This window comes from Barbus barbus (genome assembly GCF_936440315.1).
Source record: "Barbus barbus genome assembly, chromosome: 25".
Taxonomy (NCBI): Eukaryota; Metazoa; Chordata; class Actinopteri; order Cypriniformes; family Cyprinidae; genus Barbus; species Barbus barbus.
Genome location: NC_136753.1, coordinates 14,929,773 through 14,955,360, shown reverse-complemented (window position 1 = coordinate 14,955,360; position 25,588 = coordinate 14,929,773). Strand labels below are relative to the sequence as shown.

At 41.8% G+C, this 25,588-nt stretch overlaps 2 protein-coding genes across 2 annotated transcripts in view; both read right to left on the bottom strand.

Moving 5' to 3' along the window:
* LOC306844793 (sushi, nidogen and EGF-like domain-containing protein 1) overlaps positions 1-4,600 on the bottom strand; it is a gene marked incomplete at both ends in the record, with an annotated part of 30,711 nt that extends 26,111 nt beyond the window's left edge. The window contains one exon of the mRNA XM_079377169.1: positions 4,391-4,600. Coding sequence (XP_079233295.1) covers positions 4,391-4,600 — 210 coding nt within the window. The remainder of the gene's footprint in view (positions 1-4,390) is intronic.
* A 1,881-nt stretch (positions 4,601-6,481) lies between these two features.
* LOC306845130 (uncharacterized protein) overlaps positions 6,482-25,588 on the bottom strand; it is a gene marked incomplete at its 5' end in the record, with an annotated part of 56,033 nt that continues 36,926 nt past the window's right edge. Inside the window, 14 exons of the mRNA XM_079377730.1 lie at positions 6,482-6,605; positions 6,713-6,892; positions 7,075-7,206; positions 7,533-7,733; positions 8,741-8,890; positions 9,660-9,848; positions 9,930-10,181; positions 21,462-21,625; positions 21,725-21,845; positions 22,633-22,784; positions 22,986-23,370; positions 23,460-23,627; positions 24,106-24,265; positions 24,576-24,814. Coding sequence (XP_079233856.1) covers positions 6,522-6,605; positions 6,713-6,892; positions 7,075-7,206; positions 7,533-7,733; positions 8,741-8,890; positions 9,660-9,848; positions 9,930-10,181; positions 21,462-21,625; positions 21,725-21,845; positions 22,633-22,784; positions 22,986-23,370; positions 23,460-23,627; positions 24,106-24,265; positions 24,576-24,814 — 2,577 coding nt within the window. The 3' untranslated portion in view covers positions 6,482-6,521. The remainder of the gene's footprint in view (positions 6,606-6,712; positions 6,893-7,074; positions 7,207-7,532; positions 7,734-8,740; positions 8,891-9,659; positions 9,849-9,929; positions 10,182-21,461; positions 21,626-21,724; positions 21,846-22,632; positions 22,785-22,985; positions 23,371-23,459; positions 23,628-24,105; positions 24,266-24,575; positions 24,815-25,588) is intronic.

The following is a 25,588-nucleotide window of genomic DNA, read 5'->3' as shown; positions in this document are numbered from 1 at the left end:
TCTTAAGAGTGTATTCACAGGGCCACAGTGTTATCCAACTGATATGAATATGCATGCAAATTCACTAAACTGGCCAATAGGGGTGTGTGAAATTATTCCATAGCTTTCTGCTTCTCCGTTTTGGTGGAGGTTTTGCAAACAAGCTTTCCTCAATAGTTCTCCAGTGGAAAGACCTTTCTGCCCCATATCAGATTGTCACAGCACAGAGCAACAGAGTTACAATTAGAGAGTGTATCTAATGCTAACTTATGCTAGTCAGTTTGCACCTGCACAGTCGCACCCCTCTCCAGGTGTTCACTCCCCAGTACCAACTTCCCTGTCCCTTCATTTCACTGATCTGTGCCCAGTTCTGGCAGCAGCAACAGCAACAAAGGCAATGTCAGACACATGGCCTTTCTTCTCCCCTCCCCATGCGTATGGAAACCATAATTCGGAGGCCTTTGCTGTAAAAACAGTAGAGGAAGTTTTGTTTGGCCTGACTCGGGTGCTTGGTTAATTGGCCGACCGCAGTCTTCCCCTCTCTGCATCAGTGTGCTGTGGCAAGAGTGTGGTTAACATAGAGAAGCAGAGTGAAGCCTGCAGGGCCACAACTCTGGGGTCACTGAAAGGAGCCCTGTGAGAGCAGAAGAATGAAAGAAAAGACAAAGAGAGAGAAGCTAGAGAAATGGAAAAGATGGAGGGATGGAAAGTGCAGGCACAGTTCACTGACAGATACAAACCCTTGACAGGAACCAAAGTGTGATTTAGAGTAAATGTTTCACAGATGACCAAATCACTTGAGAATGGGCTGCAGTACTAAACCATTGCATGCTAATGATATAAGCAGCAAACTGGGAAAAGAGAGTTGTACAGCAGTACAATAGGGACAGCAGTGTTTTCACCAGTGCAAGCAGTGGAGAGCTAGTAGCAACAGTGAGCGGAGGTAATGAATGGAAATTGCTTACCTTGCTGCTAAATTAGCAGCGGAAATCTCACTAAGCACTACATTAGCGATTATTCTCTTGATCTATTTGTAGCATCTGGAAGAGGTTAAACTAGCTGCTTTTTTTCATGTTCTAATATCTTATTAAAAGTGGGATGTATTCATTTGATCTAACCACAGACTAGAAGTGAATAAAAGCAATCATAATTTAGTTTAAACAGGTTAGCTTTCTAAGATGTAAAATTCAGTTAGGTGTAAATAAAAAAAACAAACAAAAAAAAAAAACACCTTTGATGAAGTGGATCACATTTGCGTAAACATGCTGTCAACATTTACAAAATAATTTATTAGTATACAAGTAATGTTCTTATTTGTTTTGTTTTCTTTTTGTTCTACTCTTATATTTGTAGGTCTATATGGTGACACTTCTGTGACCAAGTTATTTTTGGGTTATTCTTCACCGAATAAATCGCAAGTTTTCCTAGATTGGTTTTGTTGAGTCAAGTAATTTTAATACTAAAATAAATTTTCCCCTGGGAAAAGGGATGCCAAAACAAATCCCTTCATAAAAAGGTGCCCAAAGTTCAGCTTGGCAAAACATTGAATTTTGACATGGGAACTTTTACTTGCTCTTCCTAGTGTTTGTATGTTTGACCTTGTCTCCTCTTGCTCCACACCCTTGTGCGGTTGTGGTGGGTTTCTTTATCATGACTGGCATTCCACAGAATGCCAAACCATGACCCTCTGTATGGCACAGCACTCACACATATCTTATAATAATATACAAAAATTTTCTCTATTCTTGGAAAAATAACTTAAACCGGTACAGAAAAATTAATTTCAGTGGCTGCCCTTATTGAATCAAGTCCAAATATTAGCTCAAAGCTTAGCATAACATATGACTTATCTTGACATAAAGCATTACACGCTAAGCTACCCAGCTTCTAACAAAATCACACATATGTCCTCACACACTTAGCTAATATTTGGGCTACTTAAGTGAGGAGGAGGAGGAGAGGAGCAAAGAGGATAGAGAGAGATAAAGAGAAAAATCCCTCAAGGTTGAAGATTCCCTTTCTATAGTTGCGCAAACATGAAGTGTTGAAGTGCTGAGGATGAACTTTAGCAGATGTTCTCTCAGTGTGCCATGAAACCTCAAATATTTCTGTCCCCATCATTTTCCCTCTTCTGCTTTAACTCAACTATTGGATGAACAATTCTATGCCTAAAACAATTATAAACATCCTTTTTATAGCTTCCCATACAAACAACTTGTTGAGAGGTTTCTTAACTTGAGGTCCCTGAAAATCAGTTATGGTGTTCTGTTCCCCATAAAAACTTACACCAGTTTCATTCAGAATAATTTCAAACTTTGTTTTTTGCATTTGCTTTGGAAGTCCATGTCATGCTAGCCTTGGATCTCATCCTTCCTACTCTTCATCCCAATCATTCATAAGGTTAGTTAATTGAGGGCCTGTGTTGTTTGGCATCCCTAAGACACTTTACAGATGCATCTGGGTTCTGTTAAAGGGATCTTGCCTTTCTTCAATAGAGCAGCTGGACAGGTCCATTGGAAAGACCCTTGAACTTGTTATCTGAGACTGAAGAAGAGGAGGAAGAGGGAAGGGTGAGGGTAAATGAGGGGAGAGGTCGCAGCCACATGTGAAATCTCTCAGACCCAAACAAAAGCACACAATTGTGGAACAAGAACAAGCACATTTTGGACAATTCTGGGCTAATAAAATCTCAAGCAGAGAAGGCATATCACTGTGGGACTTTGCCCATCCCTGGAAGTCCTGGATGTCAAAGAACCGGCTTTCATAATTCCTGACAGTGAGACTCAAATATAGGTAAACAGCATGTGAACAAATCCCTGTTTTTTACAGTAAAAAATACCATGCTTGAAAGTCAAGCTTTAAGCTGAGGGAAAGCTTTTTGGGGGTTTACTTATTATAAACGAAGAGAGAGTGAATGAGAAAAAGTGAGAAGGATGACTGGAGGTGGACAAAAAGAGTAGGTCAGAAAGTTAAATATGCAATAGCAGGCAGTACTGATCCTTCTTTTCGCTTTAGGGAAGCTCTTACAGTAATACCCTGAGACAACTCTCAAGAACAACCTCAAATTGTTTGGTTCAAGAGCTTTTCTGTTTTTTCAAGGCCTGAAGGCTTGGAATGCCCTCCCGGAAGAAATTATCCATGAGGATCTCTCCTTGTGTACCCTTCAAAATCTCACCTGTTCAAAAGCAGCTCCCTTGCGGAAGAGATCCACATGTGGCTATAGCGTGCAATAAAACTGAAGTGTATTGATTTTGGTTCAAGCAGCTTGAGTGCCATACAGAAATTATGATAGCAGTTTTAATACAGCAGTCTCAATGCACCAGTGACTTGCAAAATCTTACTCCGATCGACCTGCAGTTCCCTCCCAGTTTGTACTCGGTGCACCCTTTCTGTAGTTACCACCCATAACTCTACCTTCAGTCGTCTCCTGCTCTATTACATTGAGGTAATCTAATTTTGATCTTCACTGCTATCCGCAGCAGGTCTTATCTTGTCTTCATTTCACATTAATATTTACATTGTGCTCTGAGATATGAGGTACCACTCAGGGTGACGCGCAGATGCATCACAAGTTAAACTAGGTTCTGTAGACAACCATGCACTGTTTCAGCAAGCTGCATTGGCCAGGACGTCTAAGTGACTTCATGACTTTAAAATAGGAACCACAATATTGCACCTCAAATTTGTGAGGGCACAGTTGTTTGAATGTCATGTAGTGGCTAGGAGAGAGACTGGTTGTGTGGCATGTCTGCTCTGTCAGTTGTCCGCTGCATTGGGATTGTGATCTCATTCATCCATTTGCTTGTAGCCCAGTCTGGAAACCTAGCCTCTGTCACCATGGTACCTCGGCCAGGCTGGGCAGGGTGTTGGGGATGGAAAGTTAGTTGTAAAGATGGGTGCCCTGGGTGGAGCAGCATATTTTGGGAGGCAATGCGACTGGGATGCTGCATCAAAACAGATGGTGTCGACTTACGAGGATGGAGCTTCCTCTGCGCTGAATTTGAAAATGTACATGACACAGATGAAAGCCCCGCTCACCCAACCAAACGCAGGACGCAGCTATGATCAAAGAACCGAGACCTGTTAGAGCACTTGCCACACTTGTTTTCTATCACTGGTTCTCCTCATGACAGTCATTCTTCTTGTTTCTTTTCTCCCCCTCACTCTCTCAAACCACAGTTTAAGCAGATGTGTTGCAGCAGCAATATATACTGTCATCTCTTCACTAAAAAAAACATCCAGTAGTTTAGTCACTGTGCCATGTGTGACATGTTAAAACTTTGTGGTGCAGAGATTCATTATCCAATCTCAAGCTGTAAGACCTGCCTCTATTTCCCTCAAAGCTTCTGAATGAAATACCTGATTCTCCTGCACAAGACTCACACATTTCAAACATACAATCTATACTCACATAGAGTCCAGTGTGCCATTCTCCGAAGAAAGGGAAAGCCACAGAGATCGCTACCAGTCCTGATCCTCCATCATCTTGCTCGATGGTCTGGGAGTCACCCTCATCCTGGCCAAATGGGTAGAATTCCTCCAGGGGTACAGCCGGCTCCACGCCATGAAGCAAAATAAGAAGCATGCACATGGAGAGCACCAGTCTCCTCAGCCACCCCATGACCTTGTCTGCAGAGGGATGGAGAGGAGAGGACTAAGATCCAGGACACTCAGAGAGGGCAACAAAACAACTCTAAACCCCAGTGTCAAATGTTCAACCAATGATACTCCTTGTCTTTCTTCTCCCTGTTTCTGTAATTTTCCTCTTTTGGTTTCTAATTCCACCCTTTGTTTCCTCTCAGATCTTCTCGCAGCCCTGGTACTTGGGCTGTTGGTCTATAACAAGGGGGTAGATTCCTTGCATTCTGCGTGCTGCTGGGTGCTCAAGAGCTGCTGTGCTCCGTGCCGCTCACTGAAATGAACAGAGTGAGAGAGAGAAAGAAGGAGAGGGAGCAGAGTGATTCGGCTCTATTTTTTTTTTTTTTTTTTTTACAATCCAGTGACTTGGTCCCTGATGGTTAGTTTAGAAATATCCTCAATAAAACCTCTATTCTGCCTGCCAAAGGAGTTCTTTCAGACCCAGCCCCACCCCCCCAGGGATTCACTACCTTGCATGATTAAGAACTCTTATCCAATAGCTGAGGAGAGACCGGTAACTGGATAAGCACTGGGTGGAGCTATGGTAATCAAAGGGCTGCTTTAAAGAGACTCTGACAGGGCACTCTTCTTCTGCTCTTAACTTTTGCTGAGAAATACCCTTCCCTAGAAGAACATGTCTCAGTGTGGTACACACTACCACATGGCAGTGTAAGAGTTCCAGAAGTTGGGATGTCATAGTGCATTCCTTGTATATTGTACACAAGATGTCTGTTCGAAAGGAGGAAAATATACAAAAGCTTCTTGGTTTGGACTAGAGCTTTACTGAAAGATTTCTTACTCTCTGAAAATCAAATTTCCTCCAAATTAATCATACAAGGCAAGATTTCAAATATTTGAAATGTGCTTGAAACTCCCCTAAAATAAAATGAGATTCTTTTTACCCAGGGGGTCATTAGTGGCGGGAATCAAATCTTGGAGGCAGAACATCACAAAGATTCTTTTATAGGTAGTTATAGCTTATTTGCACACATCATAAACTAGAGCAATTATCCAAAATACGCCAAAGCCAACTGACAGCAATTCTTCAGACCACAAAGATCAAGCTCATTTTTATTTTTCTTGTTTGTATGGTTTTATTGACTTATGAAAATTACTTTGTGATGAAACAAATCAGTTTTCTAATCAGTAGTGATTATGAAATAGAAATTGTTTTAACACCCATAATAAAATAAACACCATATGGAAACAATAATATGAAAACAGCATTTGAAGGTAAGATATATGATTCATTTTCTGTCCTGATTCACTCTAGCTGTAATTTAGCTGATTGGTACTAACTAAAACAAGATGATTTTATTCTCTAAATGGTAGTATGTTTAAATAATGATCACAGCAATCATGTAAGCTACAAAGTAGCAAGAAAAGAGCATACATTTGTGGTTTGCAAAACAGTTTAGGGGAACTAGGGTGTAATATTTAAGGTAGGTATAGATGTTTAAAAGTGTGTGGTGTAGAATTGAGACTGTACTTAATGCTCTAAGATGAACAGGGATAGTCTTAAGGTAGATTTATGGTCAGTTTCAACAGTTTGCTGCACAAATCCTTAAAACAATTTGGCAATTGAGAAGCATTTGGTGAAACAGTGATCTCTTTGTTTCTTGTTATTAGGTTCTTATGGTGTGGATCAGGATTACTTAAAAGTATTTGTGCAAATGTAGTCCAACAATTCTCTCTGAGACCAGTGATTTTGTTTGTTTTTAAATCTAAAGTATGTGTGAAGTATGTGTGTGTGTGTGTGCAACATTTCATTACGCATAAGTCCATTCATGTTAGCACAGGCCCTGTTTCATTGGTTATAGGCCTTTGAGAGACTACAAACATGTTTGGTAACAAAAAGCTGTCAGTTGGTCACCATGGGCTGAATTCCCAAACCACTACAGTTTTTAGAGCCCCAGTCTCAGCATCTGCTTCATATACGCTTGCCTCCTCTTCATCTCCTGCTCCAACTGTTCTTTCAGTGTGCAAACCTGAAAAACACAGAACTGTCAAGTTTTCATTAAAGGCTTCTTACTATTGAAAGTGATGTAAATGTCACTATTACAATACATCAAATTTTTATAGCTTTTTCTCAAACCTGTTCCTCCAAGCAGTGGACCCTCTGGCGGTGAGCTTTCTCTCGAGCCTCCAGTGCTCTCTCTGCTTGCTGCTGGGAGTCCCTCATCCGTTCGGTCTCCAGGTCCAGCTCTTGCCTGTGGCGAGCTGTCACTTCCAGGAGCCTCTGGGAGTGAGTCTGCTCCAAGATAGAGATCTGTGACTGCAGAGACAACACATAACATCCTGTCACAGGCAAATCCAATACAAAAACAATAAGAGCTTGAAAAACGAACATGACACATGACCAAGTAATGTTATTATGGTCAGATTTCAAAAGGTGAGAGTACTAGATGCCGATCCATGTATTATGAACTTCTTGATATTCATAAGTATGTCTATCACCTGTATCGTGTGAATTTCTGCCTGTGTCTCGCTTAAATCTTGCTCTAGATTTCGGATCTTTTGTTCTTGCTGTTCTCTCTCACGCTCAGCATGCAATACCTCTGCCCCCTTCCTTTGGCGATTCTTTTCTACCTGCACACAACACATGCATGCACACAAAATGCATGCAAAGGATAGAAATCTGTTGTGAGATACTGTCACATGCTGTACATTTATGTAGGAGGATCATTTTATGTTTCACAAGATTGGCAAGTCATTAGCAAACACACACAAACACTCCTAAACAAACCCTCATACAAACGTACCGCAACCGATAATACTAAGAATAGAATAGGGTACAGACAAGGCACTCTGATTAGTTTGAACAAATTAAGCATCACAAGTCAGTGACATAAACAACAAACCATTGAAAGTCATTATGTTTGGCTGTGCATGCTATTTATAACAGCATGATGTACCTTCTCCAGGGTACGCTTTAGAGAGGACCTGTCTTTTTCCAGACGGAGCAGTGTCCTCTCCAGTTCAACTTTCTCTCCCTGTAGCCGATGTGCAGTGGTCTGCAGGATAGCCACCTGCTCCTGAAGCTGATCCTTTTCTCCCTGCAAGAGTGCATAGCTCTCTTGCACCTCCTGCTTAGCCTGTTGCCTCTGTCTCACAGCCTAATGAATTAGAAGAGATGTAGAATAGACACCATCTACATGACTGGCCCGACCAGAACTGGTGTAAATAAACGTGGTTTTCTGCACTAGAATGTTTCATGTCTGGGGCAGGAACTCAGATTAACAAAAAAGAGACAGCTTTGACTGTATTTTTGTCTCGTTTAGATATGGTGTCATGTGCAAGAGTATAAGAACCTTGAATTTCACTCAACTGACAATAACAAAAATCTCTTTGTCAGTTCTTCATGGCGATGATGGTGTAGTTGGTTATATTTTATTAGAATTTTGTTTGATTGCATTTTATTTTTAATTTTGTGTTTTTACAGACACAGAGTGACAGACAGAGAAAAAGGGTGCATATTACTGACAGCAATATGCGAGACAGAAACCCTTGCCAACATTTCCGCCTATATCGCTTGAAATGCAAAACATGTTCCTGGATTTGTTTGATGTATGTGCCTCCAAGGACCAAATTATTTTAACAAGATCACCCAAAAATAAAAAATTCTGTCATCATTTACTTACCTTCATGTCATTACAAACCCATAAGATTTTGATTCATCTTCTAAACACAATGAAGATAAATATAGTAAACAGAAGCTGAGCCATACTTGTATGAAAAGCAACAAGGTTTTTTCGTGTGTCAAGCATGCACATTTGTGCTTCCAATTGCTATATTTGACATGCTCTATGTATTTGCACTGATCAATGTTTATATGTGAATAAAAATAATAAAATCTATTCATATAAAGCAATCATGTCTCTTAAGAATACTTAGATTAAACCACTTGATTCATGTGGATTTTATTAACTTTTCTAAGCACCAAGATTTGGTGAAGTGATCTTTCTATGGAAGGACAGAAATCTCTTCGAAGATGAAGATGAACAAAAGTCTTACGGGTTTGGAACAACATGAGGGTGAGTAAATGATCACAAATTTTTTATTTTGGGAGAACTAACCCTTTAAAATACTGTGTAAACCGTAAGAGTGTGTGTGTGCGCTTAACCTCCTGCAGGCCTCGTGTCTGTTTGTCCAGTTCAGAGACCCTGAGTTCAGACTCTTCCTGGCTTCTCTGCAGGATCTGTAGTCTCTCACTCAAGCCATGATTTTGCTTCCTACTGTTTGTCAGAGCCTCCCGTGTCTTATCCAACCTTTCCTGTGCACATATAACACACACAGACAAGTATGAACAGGCATCAATCCACACATGCATAATCACACACACACATCCAGTTTTAATGAGGAGGCTGTTCTTCTCCTCACTACTACCAGTGTCCTGTCTTTTTACCGTTTTTCCCCACTCTTTCCCAACTCTCGGATCACTTTTTATTGGCATGAGCTGGCAGGTCTCAAGCAAACTAAAAAAGATTTACACTGAGGCTGCAGTGTTTTTGTTTGTACAGCATCTTTAAAACAGACTCATACTAAGCCTTAAAAGCCCTCCAGAGGAGCTGGAGAAAATTAATGAGTTCAGTCCAGCATTTTAATGCACCGTCATCCAGCACCTTCAGGGAACAGGCGGCAGCAAAGGTAAATACAAAAAAAAATCCAAATCTGGAAACGTTATGGAACCACAGCATAAATCACTTCACATTGTGGCCATGCAAGTAAGATGAACTGTTAGGTTTCAATTAAATCTGTACATAAACTTGAGGTGAATTGAGATCAAAACAGATTGTGGCTTAATCACAATGAACTTAATAAGGTTGTTTGTGAGTTCATGATGAAGAAAAATGATTGACAGTGTTTTAATAAAGCCTCAATAGAGAATTTGCTTAAACATGTTTGAAGTTCAATCTTGTTGAGATGTTAAAGCTTGTCTTCTGTCTTGCTCTTGTAGCACTTGTGTACTGTTAGTAGTATGGTCAGTTAACTGCTAGTAAGTCAGACTGCAAACTAATGCACGTTATAAAACTCATGCTAACCTGCAGCATCTTCCGGTCATGTTCGCTGGCTGTGAGAGCTCGCTGCAGCTGCGCGGCCTGATCCTGTGCTGCTCCTGTAGTAGCATTGCTCTCAGTCAAGGATGCAGCCATGGACTGCAGTTTCTCTCTCAACTGGCTCTCCTGCAGTTCTGTGTGTGCCAAGGCAGTTGCCAACCTCTCACCCTCAACCTACAATGGAACAACAGTGCTGCATTATATTACTCAAATATGACTGATGTCTTTTTAGACACAGCACAAACCTATACAAACCTTCAGGAGGGCAGCACGCTCTTCACTGTCTCCCAGTTCTCTGCGGAGGTTGTTGAGGCGTTCCTGCAGTGAACTGACTTCCGACTCTGTCTCTGTGGCTCGGAGCTGGGCACGCTGCAGCTCTCCCTCCAACCCCCGGCGTGTAAGTTCCAGCCTGGCAGCTCGAGCTTTCGTGGCCTCACAGGTCTCCTTCATACGGCGACGCTCAGCCTCCAGACTTTCTTCAGAGGCCTGGGAGCGCTCCAGCTTGTCCTGAATACAACAGTATATTTATACTGATAATGTTACTACTGGAGGTGCAACTCGTCAAAGATTTTTATTGTGGACACTTGATAATTCCTGTTTGTTATATCTGACTATGGTGCTGGGAAAGAAAGTTGGTGCACCACTTGGAATCCAGAAGTAAATATCCCATTAAATGTTGTCATAGTCAGTGTTGGGGGTAACACATTACAAGTAATGCAAGTTGCATAATCAAATTACTTTAAGTAACTAGTAAAGTATTGAATTACATTTTTTAATTTAGAAGGAAGTATCTGATTTACTTTTTGAAATAACCAGTTACTTTGTTTTCCATCTGAGAGCTTTCATGTTGCCATGTTGAGAGTGCAGAGGCATTGTGCGCTGTGTGAACATGATGCTAATCTAGTTCTTGATTAAATATGAACATGTATTTACTCATCTTATCTGCACAAAAACAGATTTAGTATTCCTCAAAATGAAGAAAAAGTAAAATGCAAATTCAGAATATTATACAAACCTGCAATAATTAAATATATAAATACAAATATAATTTATGTATTTAATCCTATTTTATTAACCAATGTCTTTGCTACTGACCTTCGATGATCCAGTTCAACCATACTAAGCAAAAATGACACATTTGTGTTTCATTTTTGTTATTGCTGAAGTGTTGAACTTTCTTCTCTTGCGTTATATTCTTCATGCAATTTGTTTGAGCTGCGCCCTCTACTGTACAATCATGAATTTACATTTCCTTCAGCCTGAGGCGTATTCATTTCACTTTTGTGCAACTTTTTATAGTAAAAATAGCGCTGTCAATCAATTTAAAAAAATAGCTAATTAATCGCACATTTTTCTGAAATTAATCGCAATTAATCCCACCTAACATTAAAGTTTTTAAAATACTTTTATATTGCAATAGTGACTAGTGCTGTCAAACGATTAACCGCGATTAATCGCATCCAAAATAAGTTTTTGTTTACATAATATATGTGTGTACTGTGTATATTTATTATGTATATATAAATACAAACACATGCATGTATGTATTTTAAAAATATTTACACGTATATACATTTATATATTTATATTCTTATATTTTATGTTACACATAAGTATATTTAATATATAAACATAACATATCTTTCTTAAATATATACATGCGTGTGTTTGTATTTATATATACATAATATACACAGTATACACAAATATACTGTGTATACTGTACACAGTATATTTATTATATACACCGTATACACAAATATACTTATTATAAATATATTATGTAAACAAAAACGTTTATTCTGAATGCGATTAATCGTTTGACAGCACCTATAATTTTGCATTCAATCTTCAATTTAAAGTACAAACAACAAAGACAGTATTTTTTTTATATTTGTTTAATGGCATCTTGTTTTATGACTGAAGGCCAGTATCACTGATACCAATACTGTTTTTTCTATAAAATTGCCCCCCCCCCCCCCCCCCCCCAATATTTACCTATTGACTATAGCCATTCAACATTACAGTATAATTGAGAGATATCAATTTTAACATTTATTAGACTTTTAAAAAATTACTTCTAATTTAAGTGAACTTGTCACTTAAAACAGTCTTCATCTAAGCCCATTATAATAAATGTCATATTTACCCAGTGTTGGGAAGGTTACTTTGGAAATGTAATAGGTTACAGATTACAAGTTACCCTACTTAAAATGCAATACCCTACTTAAAAGTAGTGTAACGTTTCAATTACTTTATTAAAGTAATGTAACTGATTACATTTGATTACTTTTCTAATGTTTTCAACTGTTAATCATTTTCAAACATGTAAACCAGGCAGGGTTAACTTTACAGTAGTACTCAACACAGATTACTGTCAGATTTTCAAAATCCTTCATCACTTGAATCAAGTGTTACAGAAGCAGACGTCACACTCGAGATATAAGAACAGGTAAGGTTTATTTGGCAGATGAGCAATGGCAGGAGAATGTAGCTGTGAGCATCAGATGCAGAGATGTAGAATGAGGAGATGGGAATCTCACTGAACCGTGGTGTTTTCGGACAGGAGCTCATGGATGATCGGGAGCCACACACCTCGACACTTCGTTGTGAAGCTCCAGGGAGGACAGACAGGGATCCAGGACACGGATGGACACAACACTCGGAGGAAACACAAGAGGTAAGTTCACTGGCAGGTAAGTAACAGGTAGGTCGCTGAGATAACATTAAGGAGTCCACTTCACAAGAACGAGACCGGACGTTATACTGTTGTGAGGTGTGTGGTTATATGTAGTGACTTGATGAGGTGATGATGATGTGCAGGTGTGCTCATTAGAACTCGGGTGAGGGTGCTCGCTGTGATTGGCTGGAGTGAGAGCCTGGTCGATCTGTGACATTACCCCCCTCTCCACGGCCCGCTCCAGATGGCCGAAAGCCCCGACGTCGTGGTGGCCTTCCTCTTCCTCTGGGAGCTGGACGGTCAGGATGGGTCGTATGGAATTCCTCCAGTAATGTTGGGTCCAAGATGTCATCTCTGGGGACCCATGATCTCTCCTCTGGGCCATAATCTTCCCAGTCCACTAGGTCATCCAAGCGGCCACCACGGCGCTGGGAGTCCAAGATCTCCTTCACCTTGTATATTGCTCCGTCCTCCAGAATTAATGGGAGAGGGGGTTCCTCACTCGGACCAGGCTCTGTGGAGGGAGAAACAGGAGAGTGGTAAGGTTTCAGGAGTGACACGTGAAAGGTAGAATTGATACGATAATGTGGGGGTAACTGCAACTGAAAGGTGACCGGGTTGACTTGTTTCACAATGGTGAAGGGACCAACATATCTGGGACTCAGCTTCTTGCAGGGCAGGCGCAGCTTGATGTCCCTCTTTGACAGCCAGACCTTCTGTCCCGGTTGGTATTGCGGGGCTTTGGACCTGCGAAGGTCCGCTGTCATCTTGCGCCTGCGTACTGCGCGCTGGAGCTGATGGTGAGCATCGTCCTAGACCCTCTCGCTCTCCCGGAACCAGTAGTCCACTGCAGGCACTTCCGAAGGTTCCCCTGACCAAGGGAATAATGGTGGCTGGTAGCCGAGCACGCACTGGAAGGGAGTGAGAGTCCAGTAGCAGCTTGACGCAATGAGTTCTGGGCGTACTCGGCCCAGCCAATGAACTGGTTCCAGGAGTCCTGATGGCTGTGGCAGAAGGTTCGCAGGAAGCGGCCGATCTCCTGGATCTTCCTCTCCATCTGCCCGTTGGTCTGGGAATGGTAATCTGACGACAGACTCACGGTCACATCTAGGAATTTAAAAAAGCCCTTCCAAACTCTGGAAACAAATTGTGGACCACGATCCGACACAATGTCTTCGGGAATGCCAAAATACCTGAATACATGATTGAAGAGGAGTTCCGCCGTCTCCATGGTGGTGGGCAGACCTTTAACCTGTTAACGTTTACCAGAGCGACGGAGCACTGAAGCGTTTTTTCCCCACTAGTTTAATGTTTATGAATGAATTTAACGTGAAAGAATATCATTAATCTTGGCAAACTATATATCATTCTGAAAGTCTAAGCCATCACGACAGATCGCTGTTTTTCGATGGAAAGCTTATAAGGAATGTATTTGCTACATTTGTGTAAGGAGTACACATCAAAACATGCAGAATACAAAAACAAGCAGTACGTACCAGATTCATTGTAATAACGAGTCACAAACGCGTCCACTGCTGAAATCCCAGTTTAGTTAGAGAGGTAAGGGTCCACAGAACAACATCCCAGTGAGCACTTTTAGTCCAGCGAAACAATAACGTTGTAATAAGGATGAATATTCCTTTATTTACATTTCATTTCTTCGGGAGAGTTATTGTTTGCGTCTGTTATGGAATAGATTACGCTCAAAAACAGCGTCTTGGTGGTAAAAAAAACAACACGGTGTTGTAGCATACAGTTTTACAAACAGAATGAGATCGTCCACGGAAAAAAAATTCTCAGATAAGCGGGGAATGTGGCCGTATCTGCATGATTATCATATGTATGGACGCACATCAGCGTGTTTATTACCGACTCTATGACGGCTATCATTGTGATTCATTGATCAGCTATTATTGATTATATGGCCCATCTGTATGATTATCATCTGTATGGAAGCACATCAGCGTGCGATTACTGACTGTATGACCATGTCATGAATATGTATAATGACTAAAATAGTTTGTATAATTCTGCAATACTGCAATTCTGTTGGTTATTTTTCCTCAAACAGAGGGGCTGGGGGGACTATAAATATTTTCAGAAAAAATATTGCAGGAATCTCATTTTCATGGTATCTTCTTCAAATTTGAAATATAAACTCATGAGACACGTGGCTTTCAACCCATTACTTTTCTGGATTGCTCCAGGATTTATTTCATGTATTTGTATATGGAATAAAAAAACATTCAGTGTGGAAAAACATTTTACAAGGCACGTCAGTGTCTATAACTTTTTATCTTTTTGAGCATTATCAACTCTGGACGATGGATAGTAAAGCCTAGAGTGTCTTCTTTCCAAAGATACCTAATTTGTTTGTGTAGCACACTTTGTCAGGAACTGTTACCGTTTTAATTTAGGTAGGTTATTTTCATCTGTGAGGCCCCAAATGGGGGGGGGGGGGGGGGGGGGGGCGAAGGTTAACAGGTTAAGGGGAAGCAGTCGACAGGACTTGGAGAATCGATCCACAATTACTAAGATACAAGTATTTCCGTCCGATGCTGGCAGGTCGGTGACGAAGTCCACTCCCAGATGTGACCATGGACGATTGAGAACGGGCAGCAGGAGGAGTTTGCCTGCTGGTAAGTGGCGAGGGCTTTTGGACATGGCACACTTCGCGCATGCCTGAACGAACCTTCTCACATCCCTAGCCATGCTGGGCCACCAGTATCGATCTTTCAAAACGAGAGGGTACTGTTGGTCCCTGGGTGGCCAGTGCCAAGAGAATCGTGAGCAGAGCGGATGATGGAAGTGCTTTGTAGTCTGGGAATATATTGTTTACCAGGAGGGCAGCCCGGCGGAGTGGCGGTGGAGGCATTGGCAGGAGTGGCTGGTTCTGAGCTCCACTGGATGGGGCAGGTGAAGATCTTTTCTGGGATGATTGTTTCAGGAACTTCGTCGATTTCTTCAGTAGCGTGAATGCGGAACAGGGCATCTGCTTTGATATTACGGGATCCTGGACGGTACGAGATTGAAAAATTTAAACGGGTGAAGAAGAGGGCCCAACGTGCCTGACGGGGGTTGAGTCGTTTAGCCTCTCTCAGGTATTGCAGATTCTTATGATCTGTTAGGACAGTGAAAGGATGTTGAGCACCCTCCAGCCAATGCCTCCATTCCTCAAGGGCGAGCTTGATAGCCAAGAGTTCCCGATTGCCGATGTCATAATTATTTTCCGCCGGGCTGAACTTTTTGGAAAAGAAGGCACATGGATGGAGCTTGGCCAGGTTCCCCTGCTGCTGAGAAAGCACGGCTCCTATTCCAGAAGTGGAGGCATCGACCTCCACAATGAAGGGTTTCTGGGGGTCAGGATGCACGAGGATAGGAGCGTGGGTAAAGGCTCCCTTGAACCTCTCGAAGGCCTCTGTTGCAGCTGGAGTCCAGGACAGAGACTTGGGCCTATTTCTGAGCAGGTTGGTGAGGGGACTGGTAATGGTGCTGTAATCCTGGATGAATCTTCTATAAAAATTGGCAAAGCCTAAGAACCTCTGGAGCTCTTTGATAGTGGAGGGTACCGGCCAGGTTCGGATGGCCTCCACCTTCCCCTCGTCCATTCGCATGCCACCACTGTCGATGATATAACCCATGAAATGCACGGAGGGTTGATGGAATTAACATTTCTCGGCTTTGAGGAATAGATGAAATTTCCTGAGTTGTTGTAAGACCTCCGCAACGTGGTGGCGATGTTCAGCCAAGCTCCGGGAGTAGATGAGGATGTCATCGATGTAGACGAACCTGTGGAGATAATCCCGGAGCACCTCGTGCATGAAATCCTGGAATATGGAGGGGGTGTTGACAAGGCCATACGGCATTACCAGATATTCGTAGTGACCGGTGGGTGTAACGAAGGCTGTCTTCCACTCGTCCCCCTCGCGTATCCGGATGAGATTGTACGAGCTGCGGAGGTCTAGTTTCGTGAAAATGGTGGCACCTCGAAGATGTTCCAGGGCTGCTGGGACGAGAGGAAGGGGATAACGAAACTTCACAATGATCTTGTTAAGAGCCCGGTAGTCTATGCAAGGCCGCAAGCCTCCGTCCTTCTTGGCCACAAAGAAAAAGCTCGAAGCAGCAGGGGAGGTAGACGGACGGATGTAACCTTGCTTTAAAGCCTCGTCGATATACTCCTCCATGGCCTTCTGCTCTGGAAATGATAGTGGGTAAATTCTACCATTGGGTACTGGCTCACCCGGCAAAAGATCGATCGCACAGTCCCATGGCCGATGAGGAGGTAGTTTTGACGCCTTCTTCAGGCTGAACACGTCACTGAAGGGGGCATAACAGGCTGGGATGTCAACAGATTGTTTCTCGACTGGAATTTCTACGGTAGTGGAATTCACAGGGATCTTGGAAATAACTTGGTTGAGTGGTTGTGGTCTCACATTGGGTGCCCCACTTCAGGACCTCCCCGGTGCGCCAATAGATGTGGGGTTCATCCTGCACCAACCAGGGGTGCCCGAGGATGATGTCCGTGTGCGCTCCCTCCAGAACCGATAGGGTGATGTTTTCCTCATGTACTTGTCCAAACCTTATATGAACCGGACCAGCACTATATCGAACGGTGGTTCGTCCAATGGGTTTCCCGGTTATCGAATGGATCTGGTAGATTGGTTTGGTTGGCAACGGTCGGGAGTTTGAGTTGGCGGCAGAGGCTCCCGGAGATGAAGTTATGGATGAAGAATGGATACATAAGAGGCAGTAAGCAATACTTCAGCCGTGAGTGGCTTCATATTCTGAGAGATAGGTTGAATGGCACTCACCAAGAGTTGCGGTGGGCGAACGGGGCAGGTCGATCTAATATGCCCACCCTTTCCACAGTACAGGCAAAGCCCTTCTTGTAGTCGCCTCTGCAGCTTGTGATCGGTAAGGTGAGTACGATCTGTTTGCATGGGTTCTGGGTTGGGTTCTGGAGGAAGGCTAGCCTCTGGGTGGCGAAAGGGAGGAGAATAACGGGCTAATGATGGTTGGTCGGTGAAACAGGATTGCATGCGTGTGGAAACATGGATAGATTGCTGAATTTACTTCTCCAATCCACAGGAGTCATCCAAGTTAGCTAGTTGCAACCGCAATCTGGGCTCTAGACCTTGATGGAAAGTGAAGAGTAGGGCTCTCTCGTTCCATCCACTAGCTGCCGCCAGGGTCCTAAACTGCAGGGTATAATCATGGATGGAATTGGTACCCTGGCGGAGATGATAGAGCCGATCGCTAATGGATGGATCCCCATCTACTCGCCCGAACACTTCACGAAAGTGGGCGGTGAAACTCTGATAAGATTGAGTTACTGGACCTGACTGAGAGAAAATAGTTTCAGCCCACTGTAATGCCTTGCCGGAGAGAAGTGATACTATAAAGGCGATCTTAGATTTTTCTGACGGGTACAGATGCGGTTGCATGTCGGTATTTAACGAGCATTGTAGAAGGAACCCGTTGCACTCCTCCGCCACACCAGAGAAGGGCGCTGGTCTGGCCATGGGACTGTAGATCATAGGCGGAGAAGAAGCTGTGGTTCCAGTGACTGGGCTGATCGGAGGTGCTGGCAGTGATGCTGGGGCAAGAACTCGTCGGAGGTGATCCACGAGCTCCTGAAACGGATCCGGGTTGCTCATCTTAACCTTCTGTGTTGGTCCGGTCTTCTGTTACAGAAGCAGACGTCACACTCGAGATATAAGAACAGGTAAGGTTTATTTGGCAGATGAGCAATGGCAGAAGAATGTAGCGGTGAGTATCAGATGCAGAGATGTAGAATGAGGAGATGGGAATCTCACTGAACCGTGGTGTTTTCGGACAGGAGCTCGTGGATGATCGGGAACCACACACCTCGACGCTTCATCGTGAAGCTCCAGGGAGGACAGACAGGGATCCAGGACACGGATGGACACAACACTCGGAGGAAACACAAGAGGTAAGTTCACAGGCAGGTAAGTAACAGGTAGGTCGCTGAGATAACATTCAAGAGTTCACTTCACAAGAACGAGACCGGACGGTATACTGTTGTGAGGTGTGTGGTTATATGGAGTGACTTGATGAGGTGATGATGATGTGCAGGTGTATTCAGAACTCGGGTGAGGGTGCTCGCTGTGATTGGCTGGAGTGAGAGCCTGGTCGATCTGTGACATCAAGATTATAATAATTTAATTTTAAAGGAGACATTGGATGCAAAATATCTTCATTTGCATATAAATGTGTCTTAGCAATGTGTGGACACAACCACCCTAAAATAATAAAAATTAACTTTTTTTTTAATCCCCCAAAAACCTAAACAGTCTTAATTATCAAGCCATTTTGATTTTGGAGTGAATAACCAGCTCTTCCACCTTCAATACCACGACTGAGGTGAGACCCTTGAGCGAGACACTGAACCCCCGACTCTTCTCCGGGCGCCACAGCAATATGGCTGCCCACTGCTCCGGGTGTGTGTTCACTGCTGTGTGTGTGTGCACTTGGATGGGTTAAATGCAGAGCACAACTTCACTCCACTTTCACTATATTTGCTTATGTCTGGCTGTGCAAATCATTTTACTCCAGACTGCTTTCTAAATGAGGGAGAATTCAAGGCAGGTTTTGTTAAAAAGTTAAAACTCAAGGATGGATCAGTACCTATTGTTCATGATCCAGCTCCACCTCCAGAAGTAGTAAGTCTCACACTTTATATATTTTATGATTATTTGCGAATCGCCTTTGCTCTTCCACAGAAGAGAGGGGCAGGGTGAGCAGAGCTCATTAGCATGTAAAGAGATATGCACCAAAATGAGTCGCTGTGAACAGAGCTGTTTTTGACAAGGTAAAAAGAGTGGGCATCCTATCCCCTTCGAAGCACAGCCACCACAAAATCAGACTTACTTTAAAATCATTCTGAGGTTAAATACAGATTTAAAATCATAACAAGAAATAGGTTAATAAACAGTTAATCTTAAAAAAAATAAAGCATTTACATAAACCCATATAGGAATTATATATAGTTATCAGATAAGCATGTTATAAACTCCTGAAACATTGGTGTTTCATATTTTAGAGCAGTCACTGCAATTTATGAAAGAAATCAATTAAATCTGCATGTGGGAGTGTGTGTGAAAAAATCAGATGTAACCCCCTTTGTAATCCTTAACATTTTCATAACTGTAATTTAATTACATTTTTTCTTAGTAACTGTAACTAATTACTTTTATTTTGTAATTAAATTACTTAATTCTGTTACATGTAACTAGTTACTCCCCAACACTGTATTTACCTGTGCCCTTCTGCAGAAATATACAGAAATTGAAACTGAAGTTATCAAACACTAAATACTAAATTAAATATAGATGAATCCTTAAAGCTATAAAAGTTATTTTTTTCTCTTTTTTTCTTTCTTTGTCATTTGATTAATAGACATGACATTAGCTGGTTATTAGGTTATTTTACTTTACTTACTTACTTTACTTTTGTCATTTAGCAGACGCTTTTGTCCAAAGCGACTTACAAATAAGAAAAAGTAACTAAAACTAAAAAGTTACAACTCTATAAATACTATCTACCCACATATTTAAGAAAATAAAGAAATTAAATAAAATTGACATGCATATAACAAAAACATTTCAATAGTAAACATATCAATGAAAAAATTTAATAAAAAGCTACCATATTTTGGCTCCTATTTCTTTAAGAGCTGCCGCTGCCGAACGTGACGCAGATCTGACACGTATCATATTTTCTCTCAACTCTTTTTACCATTTCTGACATACTTCATGTCATAAAGTCTCTATTAATGAGCTGACGAGTTGAATCGGGTGCGTTAGATGAGGGAGACTGGGCTGCTCCAGGACAGTTTGGAAAACCATTTCATAGACACGTTCTTAAATGTTACTCATATAAAATCTATTACATCTTTTACAGGCACGCACAGTTTTAAGGCAGCTTTAACTGCCTTTTTGGTAACTTCATGACGTAGATGCATCATGACGTATGCATGCACGTAGTTCATTTAGCGCTTTGATATGAAATGATACAGGCTACAGCGCGCACTGGCACATTTGTGCGTGCAGTAGAAGAGCACTCGCTGCGAGCACCTCACTGTTTCCACACTCGTTTGACTCGCGCCTGGCGCTGGAGTGTGGAGGGGCGTCTGAAATGTCTCCCGTTTGATGTGGTCATAAAGACGCTCTGCGACTGAATAAATGCACTTCTTGTCAAGAGAAAAGGTGACAGAAACAGTTGTGAGTGGGGTGGCCAACCCTAGCTCCGTCTCTACGGTAATTGCGTTAAATATTTTTATCGCGTTAAACTGAAAAAATTTATCGCCTGCGTTAACGCGCTAATTTTGACACCACTAATTAAACAAGTAAGCCCTGCCCAGATTTAAAAAGTAACTCAAAAGTAACGTAACACATTACTTTCCATAAAAAGTATATAAGTAACATAATTAGTTACTTTTTTAGGGAGTAACGCAATATTGTAATGCATAACTTTTAAAAGTAATTTTCCCCAACACTGGTGATGGAGTAAAAAAAAAACCTTTTTTTCCCCTTTTTTTTAATGATAACACTTACATTTTTCAAGACAGACCTACAGCACCATGAGTTTAATGTGTTCTTCTTTTAAAAATTAGTTTAAAGAGATGATAAAAATGAAAATTCCATCATTAATTACTCACCCTCATGTCGTTCCAAACCTAAGATCTTCACTTCGGAACACAAATTAAGATATTTTTGATGAAATCCGAGAGCTTTCTCACCCTGCATAGACCGCAACAGAACTACCACATTCAAGGCCCAGAAACGTAGTATGGGCATTGTTAAAATAGTCCATGTGACATCAGTGGTTCAACCGTAATTTTATGAAACTACAAGAATACTTTTTATGCGCAAGGGAAACAAAAATAACGACTTTTTAATTCGTGTTCCGAAGATGAACGAAGGTCTTACGGGTTTGGAATGACATGAGGGTGAGTAATTAATTACAGAATTTAAATTTTTGGGTGAACTAACCCTTTATCTCCTGTTCTGAAAAGTGGCCTGAAAACTGTTGTAAACAACTATGTAAACCATCTTTGTGTTAGTGTAGAACGTATGAGTGTTAACCTTCAGTGCTTTAGCTTCTGCCTCAGTTATCTGTTGGCTGTTCTTCATTTTGGCCAACTCTTCACTCATAATCCTGTTCTGTAATTCCCCACGCTGAACTGCCTCATCCCGTAAGGCGAGTGATGCTTGTGTCCCCTCTAAATGCTTGGCCAGCTCACTCTTTCCTGGCAAACATAAACACATATGATAATCAAAAACAGAGCCACAAACTGGTCATCACTAAGTAGCGTGTACCCAAGTATCAGGCTAGAATTCGCTCTTACCCTCCTCCAGCTCTCTGATAGATTGTTTCAGCATCTGTATACGTGTGTTGCCTCTTTCCTGACTGGCTTGCAGGCTTTCTACCTGCTTGCTGAGACTATGCACCTGTGCTTGAGCCTCATCCTACAATCATACATTCAGACAGAAAAAAAAGGATGTTCATGTTCTTATGTTTGTTATTGATACACCTTGTGTCATTTCAGATCCTCCATTTGTGTGTCCCTCACTTTTTCTGTGGAAACTAGTTTTGTCTATGGCATAAATGGTCATTTTCAAAACAAAAACATTTCTAAGGTCAAATCCTACAAATCTTGTTTTTTTTGGGGGGGGGGGGGGGGGGGTGAACGTGTTAACTATGTGTCCAGTTTATGTTTTAAATTGTTCATCCAAAAATGTTGCTCAAAATCTGTATGACTTTGTCTTCTGTGGAACACAAAAGGAGAAACTGTGAAGAATGTAGCAGTTATTGTTCAGTGTAGTTACAATGAATGGACACAGAAGGTTCAAAAGAATGCAAAACAACTATAAAATATTGTAAATACAGGCCATGTTTATATGAGCTTTTTCTGAACGACAGATTAAAATTTAAGCCATTATTCACTGAAAATCTTGACTTCCACCCTAGCTCTCCTTGGCATTTTCATATGAGTTCATAAAATGCCAGCATTGCCGAATTAGTGAATTCTTTTAAGTTGGATCTTTTCAAAGAATTGGTTGATCCAGTTCACAAAAACAGCCTGAATGATTCATTCACAAATCAGACCGATTTGTGTTCTACTCAGTTCTGATTCAATAATTCAGGTGCAGCAGTTAACAATTCACGGAAGGAGAAATCTAGCATAATTATACTAGTATAGCTGTGTGGACTATTTTTATGATGCCTTTGTGGCAATGTAGAGGTGTCAGGTACCCGCTCTCTCTGTGTGTCCCTGAGCTCTTGCTGGAAGTTACGTAGCAAATTGTGAACTGAGCCCAAATCCAGTTCTCCATCTTCTCCGCGGGAGGGGGACAAAGAACACACCAGCAATCCACTTGCCCCAGGCTCATCTGACATGGGTTCACCTGAGGGTTTACACAGAAGATTTTATTTGATTCTTCTCACAAGTAACTTAGAACGCCATGTAAGTAAGAGCAGCACATTGTTTAATAACCTTTAGATTTTAAGAAAAGATTCCTTTGTAATATAAGAGTGGTGATCTCCTTGACCTTTAACTAACCTTTGCTACAGAGTCCCGATTCATTATTGGACTGAGAATGCATTACCTTTCACAGGTGATCGAGTTCTCCATGGTGAGGAACTCCGTCCGCGTTCCCCAGGTGCAGGTGAACGTCTTCCACGTCCACTTCCAAGTGTATGTCTCAGGGTAGAACTGAGAACATTCAACCTGTGCTCAAGATCTCTCCGTATGGCGTCATTCTGTCCCAGCTGCTCTTCCAGCCCTTGGGCCTGGGCCTCTGCTAGACTCACCTTCAGCCCAAGCTCCCTGAGCTGGGCCTGGGCTTCCTGCAATGCCCCCTCCAAGCGACCAACCTCCTCACGCTGCTTCACTTGGCTCTCCTGAAGATTGGCATCCTGTTGCTGCTGCAACTCTTTCTCCTGGCGCTGCACTTCTTCCAGTTCTGCTACACGCCGCTGCAAGCCTGCAGCCTTTTCACACACAGATCAGTTCTAATCGTTTAAGTTTGCTACTGCATGTGTGTGTGGATTCTGTATTTATGCCAGTTTGTTTGTTGTACCTCCTTCAGAGCTGCCTCTCTGCCAGCATCACTTTCCAGTACTCTTTGTCTGAGAGTAAAGGTCTCTTTTCTCATTTCCTCCTCTCTATGCTCTTCCTGGGTCAGTCTGGCCTGCATGTCACTCAACTCTTGCCCTTGTTGAGTGCACTGACCCTCTAATGTCTTCACCTGCTCAGACACATGCTTTTTTATTTTTTATAAAAAAACAGTTGCATTGTATGCAAAAATCTAGACAGCTGAACAGCTAGATAGTATATGACTAGACTAACAACAAATTAACCTGAAAAATGTTGACCTGCTGATATTTAGAATAATGTTAAGGCACTGACTATAAAAGAAAAACTGGTCATACTTTATTTTAAGGTCCAATTCTCACTATTAACAAACCATTAACTACGAATTTTGCCTCAATGAACTCCTAATTTGCTGCTTATTAATAGTTAGTAAGGTAGTTGTTAAGTTTAGGTATTGGGCAGAATTAGGGATGTAGAATATGGTCATTCAGTATAGGAATATGTCCTTTATAAGTACTACTAAACAGCCAATATGTTAATAATAGGTATGCTAATAAGCAACTAGTTAATAGTGAGAATCAGTCCCTATACTAAAATGTTACCAAAAAACTTTTAATTTCTTGGGCCCTGACCTGTCTGCGCAGTTCCTGCAGTTCCCTGCGTGCCTGCAAGCGAGATTTCTCAAGTTCACGCATGTTGGTTCTCAGCTTCAACGCCTCCTGCTGGAGGGAGGATTTACATTCTTCTAACACTGCCAGCCTCTGATCCTTTTCTTCTCCCACTCGCTTCAAACTGATAAAAAAAAGAAAAAGAAAAACAAGGACGATTAATACATTTTAATGAAGCAAATTCCTTGTCCCATAAAGAAACTGAGCCTTACAGGGAATGTTTGACATCCCAAAAAGACATTTGTACACCTTTGCTGATATTTAAGTTATACTATATAGTTATACTACTATTTTAGACTGTTTAATTACTTTGTTTTTGTTTATGCTCACTCACATATCTCAGTGTTGATCTGATGTTACATAGCCAAGCCAACAGGGGACAGGTATGTAATACAAAAGGTATCAACATTTCAAAAAAGTCCAATTTGCTATACCTGTTGTTTTCAAACTCAGCTCTCTTCACAGCTGTTCGGAGTTCATGATTGGAAGCCTGGATGGCCTCTTTCTCTCTCACAACATCTCCTAAAGCTCTCTTCAGTTCCAAGCCCTCACGCCGCTGGGCGTCCCTGTCCTGCAAACATTCCCTCAGCTCTCGGTGGGCCTCGATCAGTTCCTTACGGCCAGAGTCCCTGCTCTCCTCCACCTCACTCAGTTCCCTTCTCAAACGCTCCACCTGAAAGAGACAGAGGGAAAGATTAAACGAAGCCAAATTCTGTAAATAGAAGAGGAGTGATGGGTTATGGTTTGACTGCAATGGTGTAACTTTATCTATCTAAAATAAAGTCCATTTAAATCACTCAAGTGTGGTGATGTGACACCACAGAGGGAGTGAAGATTTCTAACAGTCAAAACGTGGCACTGTTTTGCTGAGGACAATTCAACTTCATTTTCCATGAGATGAATGAAATGGAAACACAGCCTATTAGTAAAATTCCACGGCCTTGTTCCATTAAGTCTCTCAAAGCATGTGAGGATCAGACTCATCCAAAGAGTTCTGCCCTCCTTTCAGCGCCGGATTTCAGGGCACATTCTCGTTTGCACTTAAAAATGTGTTTTAAGTGCATATAAAATGGTTCAAATTTTCATAAGCTTTCATCAGATATGCTCAGGGTGAAACTCCTCGCCCATGTAAACACAGGAATATGACCCACATTCTGGTAATTGCTTGGCTACAGCTAATCATTTTACGGTGCATTTTTTCCCCAAAATGCAGCCAGAATGAAGAGAGAAAGAGGGAGAAGAAAAACAGAGAAAGACAGGACAGGCTCCAAAGACTGCCACACACAGCAGCGATGATGAGAAACATTAGCAGTGTGTACAAGCCTGTGTAGATGCTGCTGTGTTAAAGAGAAATGTGTGTGTGTTTATGTGTGTGTTTAAGTTCAGTGGCCACACAAGAAGTTTTCTTCTCATAAATCTTAATGTAAAAGAAAAGTCCATGCCAAGC